This window comes from Xenopus laevis, chromosome 2S, assembly GCF_017654675.1.
Source record: "Xenopus laevis strain J_2021 chromosome 2S, Xenopus_laevis_v10.1, whole genome shotgun sequence".
In the NCBI taxonomy this organism is placed as follows: Eukaryota; Metazoa; Chordata; class Amphibia; order Anura; family Pipidae; genus Xenopus; species Xenopus laevis.
The window spans coordinates 14,992,649-15,016,314 of NC_054374.1; the positions used below are offsets into that span (position 1 = coordinate 14,992,649).

Sequence of the window (23,666 nt, forward strand, 5' to 3'; positions counted from 1 at the left end):
GTGTATCCTGTTCTTGAATGGCTGCCCCCATGGCTACACAGCAGCTTGTTTACATGAACTATAGCAGTGTGTCTGAACTGCATAGGAGCAGAACACGTGATCAGAACTCATTAAGGGGAAATATACATTGTAATTATTCCAAAGGTGTGTGCTCTTTTTTATAAGTCTCAATGTTGGGCTTTAGCTAGAGATACTAACTGACAGGAGTTCTGCTCATCCTAATGTCAAGTGTATTTTATCTGCCTAGTTTTTTTTAGAGCAAAATGTTGGGAAGAATACATACTGTATGTGGGGCTTGAAGGATTATGCTTCTCAAAGAAATAATTCTTCTATTTTGTTTCCTCCAGTTGGCTGGCATATTCCCAGCCTCAGTTTAACGGTCCCGCGACTGTCCTAGAAGAAGGCTCTGAAATACCTGAAATTCAGGAATACGGTATCAGATCTGTCCGCCCTCTAAAAATGGTAAGATTATTAACTTCATGATATTTAATTATTATAATACACTATCATTACACAACTTCATCTAAGTTGGTAAAGTAATGAAAGGCAAAAAGTTTGCACTAGTTCTGCTGATAGCAACCAATCAGAGGTTTTCTTGCAAACAGATGTCGGATAAATGCTGCATGCTTATTGGTTTCTATATATAAAACCATGCTTTGCTCGTTTTATTGAGTATAGTTAGATAATTAGCCACATTAAAAATTCTAGGGGACAGTTTGCAGTCAAGAATATTTAGGGGCGGATTTATCAAAGGTCGAATTGAAAATTCTAATTTTTAAGTTAGAATTTCGAGTTTATTTTAGTGTAATTTGACTAGAGAATAGTCCAAATTCAATTTGAGTTTAAAGAAAATTCAAATTTCGAAATTTATCATGTACTGTCCCTTTAAGAATTTGAATTCAACTATTCGCCATCTAAAACCTGCCAAATTGGTGTTTTAGCCTATGGGGGACCTCCTACAATCGATTTGGAGTTGTTTACTGGGCTTTTTTTGATTCAAATTAGATTTGAGTTTGCAGGTCGATCCTATTCACCCGAATTTAAAAAAACAAAACATTTTTTAATAAATTTCAATTGGTTGTTTTTTAATGTTCACATGATTTTCTAGTAGACTTAAGGTATGAGGATCCAAATAACGGAAAGATCCATTATCCAGAAAACCACAGGTCCCAAGCATTCTGGATAACAGGTCCCACACCTGTACTTTAACACTCTGTAATATTTCACTTTGTGGAATAAATTGACTTCATCCTAGTGGTTCCTGCTTTTTTTTAGGATTCCTGTAATGCTGTCTAGCTTTCAGTTATTTTCTCATAGGTTTTTTAAGAGTAATGGGACAGAATTGAGAGATAATAGAATTCCCACGGGAGCCCGTCTGACTATGAATGGATTCTATTCTCAAGCTAGCTTTGGTCACTAGTACCCTGGCCTTGAAGGCAGAGCCACCTGCTTGGCTGCAAGAGCAGTTTTTTTGCTCTATGCTGCGGAGTGATATATCGATACTTTCCCACTGGCATTTTTACACGTCTATAAAAACTCTTTGATTCTTTGTTCAGGGTTCTGACGCTTTTTGAGTTCAGAATCCATAGAGCTCGTGTCCAGGGATGAGCGAATTTTTCCGATAAGTTTCGCCGCGGATATGTTGCCCATAGTCTTCAATGGGAGAAAAAAGTGAAGCGCTCCAAAACATTTTTCCGCCCATAGACTTTAATACGTTTCCATGAATTTTCGTCTGCAGTAAAATTTTTGGTGAAATGAGTCAAATTTTCACCTCAACTGGTTTCTGGTTCCTTAAATTCCACAACAATATCAATCATTTGTTGCTTTTAACCCCTTCAATAATATATCCAAGTTATGATATAATGACAGTGTTTAATATCAAATTAATTAACTGTACTTCAAATACCTAGCTGAGCCACTTCAGCATTGGAAACTTGAAAAACCAGACTTTAGATTTTTACTTAGACACAGGCTCAGAGTTGGGTCCACATGGGAATATCAAGGACTGAATCAGCCATTCACCCACATGGCTGATATTTGGATACAGGGGCTGATATGATCACTGGTCAAGTGGAATTACCAAGACGTCCAAGTGCCAGCAGATGGTCCAAGTGCCATCTGCTGAGCAGGTTCTGCTTAAAAGTTGGCCAGCTGATATTGCCAGTTCAACTGCATTTAGTGGTCGCAATATATGCTGGAGACTCAAAGGTTAGCAAAAGCTGTCAGAATGTCAAAAATGGAACCTGTTGAATTTAAAGAAAGTGTCATAAGAATCCCTCAGAAATTCCCTGGAAATGGAAAAGGCTTCTTAGGACAACCCAGAGAGAGCTCCCTTGTTCTTTAAACAGCATTTCCAGCCCAATGAGACCAAATACTTCATCACCTAACCATCGTATTTAATCTGGGCTAGACCACATTTATTTTACAGTTTTTAGTTCTTTTATTTTGTTAGGTCATTGAGGGTAAATTGTATAGAACAAGCATGGTTTGTGTTCTAGAAGAACCTTCTATAAACTCACTTTTTTATGTACCTGGCCATGATTGAGGACAAAGATCAGACGACTTTTGTGATGACGTCTAGAACATCCGGTTTACTTAGGGAATCTGTAAAGTACAAATTAGAGAATGGCATGTGCAAACTGAAGCTTTTAGGCATATTGAAATAACTTTAAAATAATTTCAGGTTTAATTAATGAATAACATTTTTCACAGTTGCTCAGAATCACATGTTGCAAAAAAACAGTTTTTGGAGGTGTTTAATGAGCCATTGGTGAGAAAAAAAGCAAAGGATGGCAGCTCTGGGGTTATTTTCCTATGCAGGAGGTCAACCGGGGCAGCAGACCCAATGTTGAAACCTTTAAACCCCCCTCCCCATGATTACCTTGGTTGCTCAAAGCCTGTTGGGTGGGTGCATGTACTGCAATGAGCTCAGGGAAGCTGTTCCACCATAAACCAGTTCAATTAACCTTACAGTGGTGGGACACCCATTGCAAAGCAGACCAGGCCTAAAGGTCCCCAGAGACACAAGGATTTTTCTTTGATGAACGACTGATTTTAGTCGTTAGGTTATTGGGAATCGAACGATTGCGCATCTAACGATTTTTCGTCCAACATCAGTCCGAAAATTGATCGGCCAGGTTAGAAGATTTTCACCGGCCATAGTGAAATCGATCTATTGTCCAATTATTTGCAGGGCCAAGCAGGCAGCAACCCTCCGTTTTCCTGGCTTCAACTAGGTGACAACGCTTGACATGGTCGTTTTAGTTGATGAACAAATCGTACATTTAAACGATCTAACGATAACGAAAAGATCTTTTAAAAATCTCTACATCTATGGCCAGCTTTATGCATGGAAAATAAGGGCCAGAAATGTCCACGTTGCAGTGAGGAGTAAAGATGCTAGCCAGAAATCAAGTTAGTGCCCTAATTGGACATTTATTGCACACTGTCTAGATATGTTTGTTCAATGTAAGGGAAATCTTCTCACTGTTGCCCGTCTAGGTCTGTGTTTTTAGGAATCAAAGCCTGGCTGTGCGAAAGGAAACTTATTTCATTTTCTCATTTCCTATTCCAGGGAGGATTAAAAGTGCAGATGCCCAGCGATCCGAAGGTAAGCAAGTTAATTACCATAGAGGCGACTTTGCCTGCAGAACTTTCTGTAGGTTCAACCAACCTGAACTATTGAGTGACTATGGGATTATAACAGGAATATTCCATTCTCAGATAATCCTCTATGAGAAGCCGTATTTTGAAGGGAAGTTTAGAGAATTTGCTGAGCATATTTACTGCATAAAATCTCTCTTTTCTGATGACGACGAGCAAGAAATTGGATCTATTCGAGTCCTTGGGGGCATGTGAGTACTACAGATTATAGTATAGCAACTTATATATGCAGGACAGTCATACCATTCAATATAAAGCTGGACATCTATACATTTCCCCTTAATATATGTGCACTTATACTTCTCTGTATCTTCCATCTTTGCGACCTAGAGATTTTAATCCACTTTGACAATAGTGTTGAATTCCTTTGGGCTTGTCCTAGTCGTGCCGTCCCTTAAACTTTCCTTGGGCTGCATCTAGAGATCGTCTGACTTCCAGTATTCCAGATTACATTACAGAACAAAGCCCAGCACAATTGATATTGCAGATTTACATTTGCTTAGCTGTTGACCTAGAAATCTGTTGTTATAAAGGGTTTGTTTTACATTTCTGCTGAAACATATCAGTGTTTAACCCCTTTATATAAATATATTTATAGCGGATACCACTTTGCAGCCTGGTGTTGTATTTTTAGGGTGGTGGCAGATGAGGCTACTGGGGGAGATGTCGCCCAGCGATAAATTGCCTCTTCTTCGGGCGACTAATCTCCCCTAAATGCCTTCCCGACGACTTCAATGTAAATCGCCGACGGGATGGCACTCGGAACGTTTTGTTTTCCGAAGTCACCCGAAGTTTCCTTGTGAGGCAACTTCAGAAAACAAAGCCATCGTGCCGGAGATTTACATTCTAGCTGACGGGAAGGCATTTAGGGGAGATTAGTTGCCAGAAGAAGAGGCGATTTGTTGCTCAGCGACTAGTGGATTTGGGTGCTGCCATAGACATGAAGCAATATTTCCTCAGAAACAAATTGGTTTCCCCTCAAACAGAGGAACTTTTATGCACAGAATATTTCTTCTCTGCATATTTGCTTTTACTCATAGGGAATTTACACTTAAGGTGGCCATATAAGCTGTTGACTCAGCAGAGGGTCCAGATTGTTGTCAGCTTACTGGCCAGTGTAAATGAGACTTCTGGTGGCCTTTCTGTCCAATATCTGGCCGTACATCTATTGGGAAGTTTAGAAAATTCAGACAGGGACCACATTGGCGGGTTGATGTGGTCTTCTTACAAAAGGTCTGCTGAAGTTTTTAGAAAGATCTGTTCCTTTGTGTAGGAGCCAAACAATCAGCCAGTGGTTGCCCAAATCAGACAAATATCCACTCTTTTGGCAAAGTCCATTGTTGGACTATCGTGGGCTTGGTTACTACAACAAGTCAACAAGTCAAAGACAGATTCCCTAAGACAGAAATGAGATAGTGATGTGTGGGTCAGGTTTTTCCTAACTCTAACCTGCCCTCCTTCAGCCCGCGCCCGCCTGCATCCGACTTCCGGGTTCCTTTTATAGACCCGCCCCGCTGAAGATGTCACAAAAGGGGCGAGACGAGCAGGCGCGAGGCTATAAAGCTGTAAGTCGAAAGCCGCCATTTGAAGATGGTGGGCGGGGAGAGCAGGAGAAGAGTTCAACCCGCACCTACCCGCCACCCACGAAGAGTAGTGCGAGGTCGGCCCGAACCCGCCCGACACGCGGGTATCGGGCCAGCCCGCACATCACTACAATGAGACAGTGTTGAGAAGAACCATGTGCCGCAGCCTTTGCACACACCAAGGCAGCTAGAAATGTAGAGTACAAACCATACTTTGTAATGTTTTATTTGTGTATTTGCAGAGAATAATTAAAAATTAAAAAGATTAGTCTTCAAATAGAGACCATGTCTTCAATAGTTGCCTCCCCATCCAAAATCATCACCCTTATCCCTTGTAATGTGCATTAATGTTTACGATAACTTTGTTTTAAAACAACCAATAAAAATAAAAAATAAAAAATTATTTGTTGTGCTTTCAGGGTATATGTGTTCTGGTACGTAACTGCCTTGTTTCCCTAGTCTTTCTTGATTTACAATTTCTACCGTAGATGTGGCTTCAGGGCAAGGTGATGAACTCCCACCCAAGTTGATGGAGGTTTCTATCTTACATCTGATCAAATACTGAATGACAGGTTCTTTGACGTGAAATTATGCCCAAACAACCTCTTTGAATGGCGTGTATGATAAGAATGAGATTGAAAGAGATAAGGAAACAGAGAAGAAATTATTATTAGTATTATGTATTACTTATTGATTTTATATACAACTGTATGAAAACCATATCTCTTATATGTATGGAAAAGGCAGTAGTTGCGTTTGTGTGAACAGTTTCATGGGATTACTTTACAAAGGCTAATTATAGGATGAAGCTTTGCTTACTGATGCTATAGTCAGGATTACAGGGGACTGCTTTCCATTTCTACCTGTCAAAATAGTTTTAAAAAGGGCACGAATGTCCTTATGAAGTAACAAGTAAACCCAACTACTGTAGTGCTTAATCCCTTTAAAGAGGCATTAACTTGGCTGTATCTCTGAATCAAAGAAGCATAATCCAGCCATTGATGTGAGATTACCGGTGTAAAATGGGATTAGCTGGTGGCTGTCATTGATCATTTGAAACTGTTTTGGGTGGTTTTCCACATTTCTACAAATTAATGTGTTATACTTTCAAACTAGAGACTGATGTTCACTAGGTTTACGTACACTATATGGCTAAAAGTATGTAAAAATATGGCCTGTTCAACATCTCATTCCACAGCCTAGGGCAGGGGTCCCCAACCTTTTTTACCCGTGAGCCATATTCAAATGTAAAAAGAGTTGGGGAGCAACACAAGCATGAAGAAGTCCATTGGAGTGCCAAATAAGGGCTATGATTGGCTATTTGGTAGCCCCTATGTGGATTGGCAGCCTACAAGAGGTTCTACTTGGGACTATAATTAGTTTTTATGCAAAAAACTTGATCTCAAGCCTGGAATTCAAAAATAAGCCCCTTCTTTGAGGCCACTGAGAGCAACATCCAAGGGGTTGGAGAGCAACATGTTGCTCATGAGCTACTGGTTGGGGATCAATGGCCTAGGGTATCAATATGAAGTTGGTCCTCTATTTGTTCCAAAAAAAGCCTTTATTCTCAGCTCCACTGGGAAGCCTTTCCACAAGATGTTGTAGGGGGTATTTGCTTCCATTCATACTGGGCAGTGACATTGGGGATCAGGCCTAGATTGCATTGGCATTCCAATTTACTGCTCAGTTGGGTTGAGGTCAGGCCAGTTATATTCTTGCACTTACATCACTGAAAAGCCATTTCCGTATGGATCTTACTTTGTGCACAGCATTATTATCCTACTGAAACTGGCAAGGGAAGTTGTATGGGGTAGTGGCTCCTGTGTTAACAAAAATAGGTGAGGTTTAATGGTCAAGTTAAGTAAAAATTCTAGATTGTACTTGCTTACCTTTTGCTCCAGGCTGGTGCTTTGAAAAATACACCTGCCAGGGGTAGTGCACGCTGAGCACCATGCCTCAATCTTTTTCCACTCCATCAGGCATGCTCTGCCAGTCTGGTTAAACACTTGGGCAATACAAAGCCTTCCCTGAGACTTCTGTGCATACAATGGGGCTCATTTATCAACCCTGGGCAAATTTGCCCATGGGCAGTAACCCATGGCAACCAATCAAATTGCTGCATTCATTGTTTTTCTTGCAGCTGGCTATAAAAAGCTAAACACTGATTTGCAAATTTGCCCAGTGTCGATAAATGAGCCTCAGTATGTTCTGCAGTCATTTAAAAGAAAGAAGATGGGAAAATCATGTTCTTCAAAACCTAGACCAGGCACCCTTCTTTACTTTTCCTTTAAATGGACAATCCCATTAATTAGAAGGAATGTCCAGTTACGTTTGGCCATATCATATATATCTGTGATTATTCATGGTTGCATCCGATGTTTCCATTTTATATAGTTATGGATAGCGATGGGCGAATTTATTCGCCAAGCATTTGCGGCCTGTCGAATAAATTAGCGAAATTGCAATGAAAATTTTTCTGCAAATTTTCGATGGCGTCAACGTTTTTTTAATTAAACGCACGCCCATTGACTTTAATGAGCGTAAAATTGTCGCCGACAAAACTTGCGTTTCCCGAATTTTTCCACATTTCTGGAATTTCATGAATTTTTCGGCGAATCGAAACAGGAAAAATTCGCCCATCACTAGTTATGGATTCTACTATACCAGTGGTATTGTTTGCTCAGCCTCAGCTAAACCAGCTTGTTGTGCCTTACGTTCTATAATGCATGTATGCGTTTGAGCCTGTGGTTAGTAATATACATGGGCTTGGTGTTTGTAGGAGTTGTTCCCTCCGGGTAATATGATCATGTTGTATAACAGCAGTTTAGGTTACAAAAATGCTACACCGTGAATGTGAAATTAGATATAGTCACAAAACTTGCTCAAACCATTATATAGCATGACAGGTGTTATTGTAGTTACATATTCACAATATTTACAGTATATTATTAGACTAAATATGGGGACATCTTTTTTTTGTGGTTAACCTACAATTATTCAAACAACATTACACTGCCTCCATTACCTGTAGGCAGTAACATTCCTACATGATTTGATTTGGTTTGAGCCATGGACTTGTTTGTCTTGGCCCAGTAACCCAAAATCAACTTGTAGGCCTAGGGCCGATAGGGAAATTGAATAAAATGTCGATTTGGTTGTTGTGTGTACATGAATTGCTGCAGATTTATAACCTGGTAGATGTTCATTTATTGAGACTTCAATTGAGTCACTGAATGTGGTTCTCCACCACAGGTGGTTGGTACAATTACTGTAACAGGGGTTTGTACATGTCCATTCAACCAATAAGTCATAATACAACACTCCAAGAATTCTTCTTGTTATAAAACCATACATTGGCTCAGACCAAGTTTATCTAGCGGCAGGTGATGGACACTGCTCTTTTAATATTTGAAATAAAGTGCCGACCTCGAGAAATCACGCAGTATCGAGAAATAATATCTGACTACATAAAAGTCGGATATGGGCCAGGCTTAGTCATATGCCTTGCTTGACGGTTAACCTTAATTAGTAGTTTCCTTAGAATAGAACCAATATCGCGTATTACGGAAGATAACCCAACCAATCAGAATATGTCTAGTTGCTGAAATTTTTTTTTACTACATTTTGTAAATCTTAAGCATTATTTTATTGATTTACAGATGGGTTGGCTATGATCTGGAAAGGTTTAAGGGGCGACAGTATCTCCTAGAAGAAGGAGAGTATCCAGACTGGCAGTCGTGGGGCGGAAGTCGCAGCAGTCTGCACTCCATGCGATATCTCCAAGCTGTAAGTAGAGTCACTGTGCTGACATGGTTGTCATCAGTGTTGGGCGATGGGGCCTGGCCATAAGTAGAATGGTCCCCAATGATGAAAAATGCTGCATAGTCACACCCTGGATCCATCTAACTGCCAGTTATGGGTAGGGATGCACCGAATCCAGGATTCGGTTCGGGATTCGGCCAGGATTCGGCCTTTTTCAGCAGGATTCAGATTCGGCCGAATCCTTCTGCCCGGCCGATCCGAATCCTAATTTGCATATACAAATTAAGGGTGAGGAGGGAAATTGCATGACTTTTTGTCAGAAAACAAGGAAGTAAAAAATGTTTTCCCCTTCCCACCCCTAATTTGCATATGCAAATTAGGGTTCGGATTAGGTTATGTATTTCATGAAGGATTCGGGGGTTCGGCCGAATCCAAAAAAGTGGATTTGGTGCATCCCTAGTTATGGCAAACCAGTTTGTCCACCAATGATGCATGATCGATCAAAAACCTGTCCTCTCTCTGTTTTTGCACCCAATTGAATTGCACCTTTTAGTCTCTTTGGGGTACGTCTTTCCCAAGGGGTACAGCCTGCAGCAGTTGTCAAAATTGATTGCCAAGGACCAGGACGGTCATCACAGGCTTATGCAAAGTTGGACCCTTTATTAAACTGTTGCAGATTGTGCTGAGTTTAAATTAATTTCTATTCAACTCTTCAGCATGTAGATTTGTGTCTGGTGTAGATCCACCAAAGCTTTAGGGACAGAAATTGTTTTCCATAGGAATTAGGCGTTGTTCTATCCATGTGTACACACACACACGTGGGGATAATTATGTCCCGTGCCAATACAATTGCCTTCCTGGAGCCTCCAATCCAGTCCCAGAATGCAGCCTGTTTAACCAGTTCTACTATTTGTTGTTTAGGAATAAGTGAGAGTTGGTATAGAACATTACATGAGAACATTACAGATGAACGTTCTTACTCTCGCTAGACAGAGAATGGGCACACGCTGGCACTGAAGCTCGTCTCCATGCTTCTCGGCTCAATGAGAGCTTAATGCCAGTTATGAGTCCGCAAAATTGTATGATATAAGTACCCGCCTGCTGTTTTCAAAATAAAACAAGTGAAAAGCTGATATGAATAACACTTACAGAAATGTATAATATCCAATCAGTCGAATCAGTGCTTTGTTGTTGAAAAGACTGTAAATAACCCACTCGTGCTGAGTATGTTAAGCCGGATAAGCCAGTCTTGTGTTTCTCCACAAGCTCCGTAAAGCTGGCTGAGCATGCTGGGATTTGTACCCCACAAAATGCAAAACATAGCCTTTAAGAATGGGTTTCATTTTTGTCTCATTTAGTTTCTTTTAAAGGAGAACTAAAGCCTAACTAGAGGCTAGATATATTGTACATTATGTTTTGGGTTTCTGTACCAGCCCAAGGCAACCACAGCCCTTTAGCAGTAAAGATCTGTGTCTCCAAAGATGCCCCAGTAGCTCCCCATCTTCTGTTCTGCTGATTCACTGCACATGCTCTGTGCTGCTGTCACTTACTGAGCTTAGGGACCCACTCACAATATACAGTACACATAGAATAGAAATGTCACAATATAAGGCTGATTAGTAATTAATACAGATAATTACTACATGGCAGCACAGAAACCAGTGCAATTAGCATCAGAATTTAATAATCAGCAAACCTGTAGCATCAGCTTATATTACAGACCAACCTCATTTTCTGCTGGATAATTAGTGACGAGCCCTAAGCTTAGCTTCTCAACAGCTGCTCAGAGCCCACTGAGCATGTGAGTGTCACAGACACTTTCCAAGATGGTGACCCCCTGTGACAAGTTTGAAGTCCTGGATCATTGCTGCTATTGACAAGCTGAAACTTTAGGCTGGTGCAATAAGTTCAGTATATAAAATATGGCAATTTAGCCAAATTAATTTTTAGGGATTAATTCTCCTTTAACCGTATGCCATTTATACATTGTATTGTTGTTTAGGGGTTTCCATAATCATTGGCTCAACGAAGGACTTTACTGGCAATGCCCATCCCCACTTCCAAATATCAGCACAGAACTATGCCAGTAAAAATTAAAACTCAGTATAGTGTAGAGCAGGGATCCCCAACCTTTTGAACCTGTGAGCAACATTCAGGAGTAAAAGGAGTTGGGGAGCAACACAAGCTTAAAAAATTTTCTTGGGCTGCCATATAAGTGCTGTGATTGGACATTTGGTAGCCCGTATGTGGATTGTCAATTTACATTGAGGCTCTTTGGCAGTGCACCTGATTTTTATACAACCAAAACTTGCCTCCAAGCCTGGGATTAAAAACTAAGCACCTGCTTTGAGGCCACTGGGACCAACATCCAAAGTGTTGGAGAGCAACTTGTTGCTCACGAGCTACTGGTTGGGGATCACTGGTGTAGAGTATAGAGCTCTGCACTGATTCGCTGGTTGCATCTCAGTACGCTAGAGTACTTGGCAGGCTGCAATGCCATTTTATGGAATCCTGGGGGGAAAAAAATCTTTATGGGTAAAAAAGTCATTGTAATTTGTGCTGATATTTTGCACCTTGCTCTACTTTTCTACATGTGCCCTGTAATTTCCATAGTTTACTGTAGCATTAACATCTGGCACAGCTCTTTGTATTTGTAGCTCATTTGTGGCTTTGTTTGCCTAATCTATCGAAAGTACATGAATGTTGCACTATTGATATGGCTGGGTTCCCACTGCAACCCAACCAGTTCCATGTCATAGCTTTTTGAAACCAAGCCCATTCATCGCTTGTATTTCAAATATTTCTCTTTGAGTCAGTGGCCAATCCTCTGCACAACCATGGGCTGGCCCTGTTTACCCTGTAGGGTTGGTGGCAGTTGTAGCTGTTTTTTATTTTAATGCATCTGCCAAATGTGCACCATGTTTGATTTTGGGATAGATTCAACAGACAAGGAGGAGACTATATACCAATATGGCAGTGCTGTCCAACATTCTCCTGTTACCGTAGTCAGACAAAACAGAGGCGCCAAAAAGGATAAAAATAGCTCCTTATTCTCCTGTTACCGTTCCCTGACCCCCTCTGTGTTTAGAGATAGCTCTGAATGGAGAGATAGGCCTTGTTTAGATTCTGGTGCAGTGAATATACAGTAAATAGGGGCGCCATGTGTAATTCCACGTGTGTAACCATGCTGTGCATAAAACACTAACAGAGCCTTCGTGTTCCAGGACTTCATGGAGACATCTGTTACTCTTTATGAATCAGACAGAGAAGATCTGAAACAACTCGAGGCTTTCAATCTGGGGATTCCTGACGTGGAACAGGCTGGCTACGGCCCAGAAACCCAAAGTATTCATGTGAAAAAGGGAATGTAAGTGTCTGCCGTTCTGTGTCAGTCTCAATTATTAGGTGCCTACCCCAGCGGTACATGAACAGGCTGTGAAAGCAAGCAGCAGCGAATCTCCATTTGTTTCCCTGTCTCTCTCTCTCTGACGTGCAGTAACTTGTCTCTGTGCTAATGCTGTATATAGGCTGCCATGTATTCAGCAGAAGTCTAATGCACAGGCCTTGTTCTGAAATTGTTTTCTATTCCTATTCTTTTCCTTTTTAAAAATGCACTATTTCTTTATTTGTGTTTTCCTTAAAAAGAAAGAATAGATGATTGTTCTGTTTTTACCTTAATAATGGTCAGAGTTGAAGCCCATCTATTAACTAATTGAAATACACAGGAGTGGGTAAAGCCTTATTGGAAGCAGAAATCGACAATGACAGACTGGAATGATGATGCCAATTGTCCCAAGTGCTGCCCATTTGTCACCGCTGGCGTCAGACATGGGCAGAATGTTCCTCGTTCTTCTGAAATGGGGGCTGGCCTAATACTGCTGCCCCTCCTCCCCAATAATGTTAAAGAGGTGGTTCAACTTTAAGTTAACTTTTAGTAAGTTATAAAATGGCCAATTATAAACAACTTTTCAATTGGCCGACATTATTTCTTTTTTTTAGAGTGTTTTCAATATTTGCCTTCTTCTTCTTTCCATCAAATGGGGGTCACCGACCCCATATAAAAAACCAATGCTCTAGAAAGCTACAAATGTTTTGTTATTGCTACTTTTCAATACTCAACCTTCTATTCATGTCCTTTCCTATTCGTATTCCAGTCTTTTATTTAAATTCATGTATGGTTGCTAGGGTAAATTGGACCCTAGCAACCAGATTGCTAAAACTGCAAACTGGAGAGCTGCTGAATAAAAAGCTAAATAACTTAAAAACCAGAAATGATAAAAAATGAAAACCCAAATGCAAATTGTCTCAGAATTTCACGCTCTACATCATACAAAAAGTTAATTCAAAGGTAAACAACCCCTTTAGGGGTCAGGAATAATCTGCAGGTCCGTTGTACCGAATAAGTTGGCTGCCCTGCCTAGCAAAATGCTTCACTGAGATGAAGGTCACTGCTGGAGGATATTTGGTAAATTAAACGAGAAGGAAAGCTACGGAGGCATTTTATTGCCAATAGATTAGCTGCAATAGTGCAAGATAGAATGCTATATTTATTCTGTAGAATGTTTTACCATACCTGAGTAAAAAGCTTTAGAAGCTCTGTTTGTTTAGGATAGCAGCTGCAGTATTAGCTTGGTGTGACATCACTTCATGCCTGAGTCTCTCCCTGCTCACTCATAGCTCAGAGAAGGGAGGGGGGAATAGGAGCAAACTGAGCATGCTCAGGCCCAGGGCAAGGAGGTTTACGCTGATGGCAGGAAGTCTGATACAGAAGCCCATGAGTACACAATAGAAGGAAAGAAATGCTGTGTTTCTTTTGACAGAGGACTCAGAGCAGCATTACTTTGAGGGTTTACTGGTATATTTAAGTGGACCTTTCTGATAAGGCTTACTTTGTTTTAACCTTTGCTTCTCCTTTAAGATGTGTTTACTCAGAAGAAATTAGTCCCATAAATAGAGTATGTGTGTGGAGTATGTGTGTGGAGTATGTTCCACTCAGTGCATGGGTTAGTATTTCTAATACCCATGGAATCCTGGTTGACCTTCCTGATGATGTTCCTGCTATTTCAAGTTGATGGGTTTAAGCACAAAAAAAATGTCTAGTGCCCCTACCTTTATGCAAAAACTGAAAGATTAGCTAGAGGATCGCTATTTCTTGGATAGGGCGGCTGTACTCGAAACTATGCAGCAGTCTTTTGAACTTATTGCTACTAACCCCACACACACGCACTATTTCAGACTTTAGTCTTATTGTACAAGGCCTGTTCTCACTGCCACCTTATTTCTTGTTGTCAAGGTGGGTTGCCTATGAACAGAAGCATTACTGCGGGGAGCAGTATATCCTGGAGAAAGGCAGATACAAGAGCTGCGCAGACTGGGGAGGAAATAATAACACAATTATGTCAATAAGACCAGTTCTGTTGGTAAGTTTGGTTTGTTCTTACACACAGTGTCAGTAGGGCATGTGGACAACCTGCCACTACCCCATTGTTTGAGTATGACCCCCATGTGAATAAATAAGTGCAATATACCTTTAGTATGGTTTCCATCTCATTATTAGTATGGGGGGAGCAGAAGAGTCATTTACAGTAGGTCTTTGTCCTTATCTTCACTCACAGACATAATTCTGTATAGTTGATTATAATGTTTCCTTGTACTTAAACTGCCTTGTTTTTGCATCATTTATTCCTTAAAAATCCCTGAATTTCGATCATTGATAGTTAAAAGTAGTGAATTTGATGCGAATTTCCACATTTTGCCGCCAGCTAATAAATTTGTGAAACTACGGCGAAAATTCTGCCGGTGAAAAATCTGCCAGGTCCAAAAAATTTGGAAGAATAGTTTCGCTCGTCAAAATTATTTGGACGTCCATTGACTTTACTGCATTTGGACAAGATAGGCGCTCGTATAACAATTGTCGCGGGCGTCATAATTGATGCACATCAAAAATTATTTTGACGCCCATTGACTTCAAAGCGTTTCGCAAATTTTTCACCATTTCACAGTAAATTCGAGAATTTTTCAGCGAAACTGGTCAAATTCACCCATCGCTAGTTAAAAGGTAAACTGGTGAAATGGGGTAAAAAGTTGGTTACTATAGTAGCTATCAGCCTGTCCCTCTAACGTCTTCCCCAAACGATTAGTCCACTTGGGCCACAACATTTGTGACTTTACAAAGAATCCCCAGTGTCATACTGAATCTTGTGTTGCCTTTTATTCCAGGAACCTCATGGGAGCAATGAGCCTAAACATTTGGTAAGTGACTCTGTAATGTACTTTTTGTACTGGAGCAGATCCATCTGTTTGTAAACTTAAGTACAGCACCGTAGTGGCCCCACAGCAGGGCACAATCTTGTAAAGATGATCAGGGTGGGCCTGGAAATCCAACATGTGGCTTGCAGCTTGTCCTGGCCTCCCTGCATGGGTCTCTACATCAAACACTATGTATAATGCCTTAGAAAAATGTTGGCTCTTCTTGAAAGGTTGCAACACCTTGCTACATAAATGAGCGTGTTAATTACTGAAACAACTTCCTTGATCCGAAGCAGAGATTCTTAACATATGGGTCAGGACCCTGATATGTGCCCCCGTGCTATTTACAGTGGGCTGTAACAATACCCTCTGATTGCAGTGAAATGTATAGAATATTAGAATATTAGCACACATCTCCCTGCACTAGGTTAGAATAGAATGTGCAATGCATTGCTGCAAGAGAAAATAGTGATTCAAATGGGGTTCTTGCTGAAAGTTGGAGCCAGAAAGCCGATGTCTCCTAATTAAAGGGATACTGTCAACAGAAAACATGTTTTTTTCAAATCACATCAGTTAATAGTGCTACCCCAGCAGAATTCTGCACTGAAATCCATTTCTCAAAAGAGCAAACAGATTTTTTTATATTCAGTTTTGAAATCTGACATGGGGCTAGACATTTTGTCAATTTCCCAGCTGCCCCCAGTCATGTGACTTGTGCTGCACTTTAGGAGAGAAATGCTTTCTGGAAGGCTGCTGTTTTTCCTTCTCAATGTAACTGGATGTGTCTCAGTGGGACATGGGTTTTTACTATTGAGTGCTGTTCTTAGATCTGCCAGGCAGCTGTTATCTTGTGTTAGGGAGCTGCTATCTGGTTACCTTCCCATTGTTCTTTTGTTTGGCTGCTGGGAGGAAAAAGGGAGGGGGGGGTGATATCACTCCAACTTGCAGTACAGCAGTAAAGAGTGATTGAAGTTTATCATAGCACAAGTCACATGACTTGGGGCAGCTGGGAAATTGACAATATGTCTAGCCCCATGTCAGATTTCAAAATTGAATATAAAAAAATCCGTTTGCTCTTTTGAGAAATGGATTTCAGTGCAGAATTCTGCTGGAGCAGCACTCTTAACTGATTCATTTTGAAAAAAAAATTTTTTCCCATGACAATATCCCTTTAACTTGTGTCCACTGAGAAGGAGGTTAAGAAGCACTTCTTATCTATAATAATCCAGACCTGACTTTACCATGGTACTGAGGGCAGAATTAACTGGGGCTCATTCATCAACACTGGTCAAAATTACCAATGGGCAGTAATCCAAAGCAACCAATCAGTGAGTAGATTTTTCCAGCCAGCTGCAGGTACAAAAATAAATGCAACAATTTGCCATTGTTTACTGTTCATGGGCATAGGTGATGATTAATGACCCCCAGTATCTCTCAAGGGATCTAGATTTATTAGACACATCCCTACATACAGGCACCACACTCTGGTGCACCCATCTTTCAGCTTAAAGAATTAAAGGAAGAATTAAAAGCCTACCAACAAATAACTAATCTGAAAACATTGAAGGTACAACCGCGTAACCGCACGCATATATTTCAATCATGGATGTGTTCAACATCACAAATAACCAATGGTATTCAAGGCACTTATTATGTCTGATGGGGGCTATGGTATCTAGTCTATCTAGGGCCTTCACCGACTCTATGCCAGTTCTTTTACTGTATATGATATTTTAATAGCAATTTATGCCTTATAGATAAAATCGTACAGTGGCGTGAATTTCCGGGGAGAGTGCGTGGATTTCACAAAGGAAGTGTCCGATTTTAAGTCCTTTACACCCAGCTCATTTAAGGTGTTAAGAGGATGGTAAGCGCATTCTTATTTCTTTATATAAACATACAGTATGACACACAGGAGCCATGAACACCCGTAAACAATATCTTTATAAATGGAGGAGATACTGTAGTTTGAGTCTCCTATGGAAACTCTTTGGGGTTATCATGGACCTTCAGTTGTACCCACTCTAATGGTAACTCTGCTTCACGCACTATAGATTAGGGGGGTGTTATTTAAATGCATATAGCCAATTTAATTGTCAGGCTGTTCATTATATGGAGCTAATGCTGGCTACTACACGGGTCCAGTTCCACAATATCTACTTGAGTTGTGTATTGTGATGATCAGTCACATATTAATGGAGTTTTGTTTCCTACATGGGCAGCCAAGTTGTGCTGACAGTTATAATAGCCTTATTACAAGCTTATACTATTTGATATTTAATATCCCTTTACTCTGTGCTAGTGCACGTTTTTGTGATCTTCTGAATCAGGTTTTTCTGCTTGATTTTAATGGCAACTGCTATTTTAGTGTGAGCCCAGTAGAGGGCACCTATGCTTCTGATGAAGTGACATAGAGGTCACGAAATGCGTCAAGCACACATCCCCTGCCCGCGTGTGATTTTAGATGGAGTTTCAATAAAGTATATACAATTTTATCAAGCTGGTTTCCACGTGATTATCATGTTGTCCGGTGAAGTCCGTCTCTCTATCCCCTGAAGTGCTATAGACAGAAGTTGTAGCCTTGGAGTTCCACACCAATGAATGAGTCAAAAACAGTTACAGTTTTCAAGTGACCAAGTGAAACCTTTTGGTGGCCCACACAGATGATCACAGAGTTAACTGAAGTCTAGCAGAACCATGTTTGTGTGGTTGTTAAAACTTTTTGACATATTAAGGCCCAATGAAGTCTTTCTGTAGCAAATAATTTTATCTTATCTCTTTGACAGCTGGCTCTTGTGTTACCAAGGGGACACGTCTGACAACCTGTGTGTGCTTGAAGAGGGGCATTTTCCTGACATGGTATCCTGTGGCTGCCCGGCAGCTGTGATCAAGTTTATCCAGCCAATAGATTATGTAAGGGCATATGTACATGCTTTATCTCTTTCCGACCCTTTCATGTGCTCATCTGAAGTTCATGCGCCCATCCTAATGGTTTCCCCTTCCTGTTAGGTGTTTGCTGAGCCCTCCCTCAGTCTGTTTTCCCTGGATTCGTGTGAGGGGAGAGAGCTGCACTTTGAGGAGGCTGTAAATTCTGTACTCAGTCGGGACCTTCACTTTTATACCCAGTCAGTGTGGGTAAGAAGTGGACTGTAAGTATCCATCCAAGTATCAATAGTTTAGTGACTTTTTTAATCCCTTTACAGAAAGCCAAAAAGGGGACATGATTAGGGTTGGGCGAATTTGGCCCGTTTTGTTTTGTCAAAAATTCGCTGCTGGCGAAATGTTGCTGACGTCCTTTAAAGTCTAAGGACATCAAAAAAATGTTGATGCGAGGCAAAAAAATTCTACATACAAGTCTATGGGCGTCATTTCCGCGGCAAAACAAGGTGAAAAAATACGCCCATCCCTAGACATGGTCAATCGTGGGACAGCTCTCTAGGTTTTCTCATAATGTAATAAAAGATGTTGTACCATAAATCTGTGCTTTGTATTGCCCTATAGTAAATACAACTCTGAAGGTAAAGTCAACAGCCATTAAAGACCACTACTTATTTTCCCCTAAGGGGTATTTTATGGTCATAGCCAATTAGAGATTTTATTCCCTGGTGACAGCATTCTGTAGTGCCTCCAACAGTGGTTTTTGGAGAGGGCAAGTGAAGAAACTCTACTTGACCCCCCAGATTTATCTGGGCGCTAATTGTAGTAAGGAGAGATGTGTCTGTAACTCTTTGTATTAGGCTTGCACATTAGGCTTTACAATAAGTAAAGTCCGCCTTTGATAAAATAATGTGGTCTTGTCCCAGGTCCAGCCAAAGATCAATAATGGAGGGAAATGGGTTAAATAGGTTGATTCAGGCATATTCTGACTCATGGAAAATCATTGGGTTAATAAAGACCTGCAAAGGAAAGTTCCATGAGTTCCTCCAAGAACACTGCAGAGTCTTGCAGAGGAACATCACATGAGCTCAGTCTATATGTGGTGCTATTATTATCAGTGGAAACAAGATAATTAGGCATTACTCCGCTACAAATCGCTAATTAAGAAGTGTGCTATTTACTATACATTTGGGATTTTTTTCGCCTTTGACACCCATAGACTTGTATGGAGTTGTGCGGCAAAAAAAAAAAAAAAGATGCGCATCAAAACAAAATTCATCGCACAACAAAATTGTTTTGACACCCATAGACTTTAATGGGCGTCAGCGTCATTTCGCCGGCAGTGAATTTTTGGCGAAACGAAACGGGTCAAATTCGCCCTTCCCTACTATACATTATTTCAGATTGTGTGAATAGATTTAAATGTTTTTTAGCTTTGATTAGTGATTTATTTTCCGAAGTTTCCTCCTTCGTGCAACTTTCGGAAAACAAGCCATCCTGCCGGCGATTTTCATTCTAGTCTCTAAAGGCAGGGAAGGCAGTTCGGGGAGATTAGTCGGCCTGAAGAAGAGTTTTGTCGCCGGGCAAATTATTTCCCCAAATCTGCCCGTGTGTCTCTGCCCTTATACAGATAGACAGGGATTTTTTTCGCTCTTAAGGTGGCCATACACTATAAGATCCGCACATTTGGCAAGGTCGCCAAACAAGTGGATCTTAACCCAATATGCCCACTAACGACTGGGCGATATCGGATGAATTCCAACGTTGGGCCGTGGGGCAGAACGATCGGATTACAATACTACGAATGAAAAACAATACTTCAAAAAAAAAAATCAATTGATCGATATCTGGCCCATTTTTGGCCTGATATCAATCGGGAGGACCCGTCTGGAGCCCCCACACATGGGCAGATAAGATGCCGAATTGGTCTAAAGGACCGATATCGGCAGCTTTAATCTGCCCCTGTATGGCCACCTTAAAATAAACTGGTACATGTGATTCTGCTGTACCATTTGTTTGTATGCTGTCAATTGACATCAGTCACTTACACTGCTTATCAGCTCCCTGCTGGGCCCCTCTGCTGGAGAAGATAATCCCAGGATAAGTGATTTCAATTACCCTCAATTAAAGGAACATGTCAGATGTTTTTAGAAACAATGTGCAGTGAACTGGAAGGCCTGACTCCTTTGAACATTTAGCTGGTATGCTGCTGGTCTGAATCCGACTGGTGCCATGAAATGCAATTCTGGGGATATGGACCCCCTGCAGCTCATAACATGGTAACAGATATATGAACAAGTTGCTCCATTTAGGAATAGTTTAAGGAATATCTAAGAAGCAAAATGGCATTTTCTTTACAAATACTAACTTCATTGGCCTATTATAATAATATATTTTACTACTTACATCAGGGCCTGCAAATGGAATGTGAAATCGTAGCAGTGCACAATGCTGGCAAACTCTACATAAACAACATCTGCCATCATTTTAAACTTGGAAATAGTTCTTTCCTCTAATCCGACACTTGTTTTTTGTAACATCCAAAAAAATATGCCAAAGAGAATATCAGTTTGTTGTTCAGTTATGTCCTTGGAAAGACTTGAGGCTCTCCGGTTAGTGCTAATAATGCATTGCCCTCTCGTACGCGTGATACTGTAGCAGGACAAATCCAGCACTTGTTATTTCTGTTTGCTTTTCTAAGTCATTATTTCATCTCCCAATATCATGCGAGGGTAATGCGTGTACGGCTGTTGCTGTAAAGTGCACCCATTGCTTCTGTCAAGCTATATTGGTATTGGGGTAAAAAAAAAATCACTTTTAGAGGAATACATGGACTGGCACTGGTCCAAAACTGTGTTTTATAATTGTGTTAGGAGAGTGACTCTATTAGGGATGCACCGAATTCACTATTTGGGATTCGGCCGAATCCCCGAATCCTTGCTGAAAGATTTGTCCGAACCTAATTTGCATATGCAAATTAGGGTCAGGAAATGAAAAAGTGGAAATTCTTCTTTTGGGATGAAAAGTCACCTGATTTGTCTACCCACCCCTAATTTACATATGCAAATTCAGTTCGGCCAGGCACAAGGATCTTGGATTCGGTGCATTCCTAGACTCTATGCAGTTGCTTGTAAGAGCTAAACCATATGCAAAATATAAGTATTTACATCCAGGGGGGCTGGTAGAACTCCTGATTCATAGAAAGGGCTGCTTCACATATTACATAGTAACATAGTAAGTTAGCTTAAAAAAAAGACACATATCCATTTCATACATTATGGGGCAGATTTTTCAAAGGTCGAATCGATCTTTCGAATTTTTAAATTCGAATTTCGAGTTTATTTCAGTGGAATTTGACTAGGGAATAGTCCAGATTCGATTTTGAAATGTATCATGTACTGTCCCATTAAGAATTCGAATTTGACTTTTCGCCATCTAAAACCTGGCAAATTGATTTTTTAGCCTATGGGGGGACCTCCTACAATAAATTTGGAGCCGTTTGGTGGCCTTTTGGAAAAAAAAAAAAACCTTGATTCGGAACTTTTTCTTTTTAGGAAATCATTTAAAAAAAATTGTATTATTTGGATAAAATGGAGTCTATGGGAGATAGACTTTCCATAATTAAGAGTTATCTGAATAATGGGGTTCCGGATAACGGCTCCCATACCTGTATATCTAATTCAGGGAGAGAATTCCACAACTTCACAACTCTGTTGAAAAAACCTTTACGAACTGGAGACCAAAACTGTATGTCATATTCTAGATGGAGCCTTTTGGATGTAGCACTTTTCCTGGATGTATCGTGAAGATGCTAATGGTTTGGTTGGATACAGATGTGCTTGGTTGTTTGAATGTTCTTCAACCACTGAAGGATATTAACTCATCAACGGTAGAGTGAAAAGCTATTCAACCCAATAAAATACCCCTTAAAGGTCATAAATTGTCAAAATTGTCTGATTGCTTGTTCTCAGTTTGCATGGTGGTTTATGTTCTGAAGTAGTGATGTGCGGGTTGGGTTTTTTCCGACCCGCATCTGACCCTAACCTGCCCTCCCTCAGCCTGCGCTACCTGCGTTCCTTTTATAGACCCGCCCCACCGATGATGTCACAAAAGGGCGGGGCGAGCAGGCTCGTGGCTTTGAAGCCCACGAAGAGGAGTGCTACTATTCTGAAGGTAGTGGAGCTCCATGGACACAGAGTTTCCCCAGGTCACTTTGCAGGTGTAGTGTGACCTGATCACCCCAAAACTGTTACAATAACCTTGTACATGTGTAAAAAATATGGTAAATGAAAACTAATGGGCTGGAGTGTTGGACTTGGACCTCTGACCCAAGGTTCATATTATAGGAAACCTCTGATGATTGTGAATTTATAATGAAACTATGTTGGCTAATCTGACCTCATTTGATCTTGCCCATAAATGTATCTCCTTGATACCGCTGACCACGTTATTCATTTTTGTTTGCACTTGAGTTCATCGGTGGTATAAATGCTGTGTTGTCTGTGCCTTTCCAGGTGGATTGCCTATGAAGAAGCCCATTTCTTAGGAAGACAAATACTACTGGAAGCTAAGAAAATTCTCAACTGGGCAGAATTCAGTGGTTGGAATGCCATCGGCTCCCTCCGACCTTTAAAGCAGGTAATGCGAATTCAGAAGTCTCTACAGCTGGCCATCCCTGCTGTGATATTTCAGTTGCTTGAAATGAATTCAGTTATCATTTTTCTGTTTGTATAAGGCCTCAGACTTTATTAGATATATTGGAGGTTTAAGGCTGCCTAGGATGCTGGGCTATACTCAAGACATTGTTTCGGGTTTCCGAAGTTGCTCTCCAAGTGAAAATTAGTAATTGCTCAGACTAGAAAAGGATGAGGTACCTCACAGTGCTCTTCTGACATCTATTGCCATTTAAATTTTTTCTTGATATTTGCAGTTGATTACTACTAATATCATGACTGTGTAAAACAGGAGTGTCCGTACTTTACTCATGCAAGGTCTACTTTTAGTGATGTTGTCCCATCATGATCTACATCCATAAAAGCATTTTTAGTATTCTGTTCCATGGAAAATATTACTTAAATATTGATTTTTGAGAAAATGTATGTTATATTTAACAAACAACTATTCCTTAATAATAATAAATATCTGAATGAAAAGTATAAAACAGGAGGTTGATTTAGATAAGCTGTTTGTTGATCGTGTCTTGAGATCTGCTGATCACCAGCTAAAGGTCTACTGGTAGATCCCAATCTTCCTTTTGGGCACCCCTGGTGTAAAAGTTAGCTCCCTCTGCCGATCTGTCCTGGCAGTTGATGGACAGAATTGTGAGAGCTCAAGTTACGTTTGCAGGAAGCATCTCCTGGCCTTCTCTGCTCATTTTAAGTCACTGTCCTAGAGCTGATAGAGACCTAAGTTTGTAACTGTATAAATAAAGATCAATATTAGGGATGCACCAAATCCAGGATTTGGTTCAGGATTCGGCCTTTTTCAGCAGGATTCAGATTCGGTCTGGCCGAACCGAATCCTAATTTGCAA

At 40.6% G+C, this 23,666-nt stretch overlaps 1 protein-coding gene across 2 annotated transcripts in view; it reads left to right on the forward strand.

Moving 5' to 3' along the window:
• The window catches only part of crybg3.S (crystallin beta-gamma domain containing 3 S homeolog), a 76,588-nt gene that overhangs the window by 43,330 nt on the left and 9,592 nt on the right, over window positions 1–23,666 (forward strand). For both annotated transcript variants that reach the window (XM_018248853.2, XM_018248854.2), the window contains exons 9-19: window positions 348–462; window positions 3,575–3,610; window positions 3,724–3,854; window positions 8,906–9,032; window positions 12,233–12,375; window positions 14,302–14,428; window positions 15,228–15,260; window positions 17,015–17,124; window positions 18,044–18,170; window positions 18,267–18,406; window positions 22,649–22,772. In XM_018248853.2, the coding sequence (XP_018104342.1) occupies window positions 348–462; window positions 3,575–3,610; window positions 3,724–3,854; window positions 8,906–9,032; window positions 12,233–12,375; window positions 14,302–14,428; window positions 15,228–15,260; window positions 17,015–17,124; window positions 18,044–18,170; window positions 18,267–18,406; window positions 22,649–22,772 (1,213 nt within the window). The remainder of the gene's footprint in view (window positions 1–347; window positions 463–3,574; window positions 3,611–3,723; window positions 3,855–8,905; window positions 9,033–12,232; window positions 12,376–14,301; window positions 14,429–15,227; window positions 15,261–17,014; window positions 17,125–18,043; window positions 18,171–18,266; window positions 18,407–22,648; window positions 22,773–23,666) is intronic.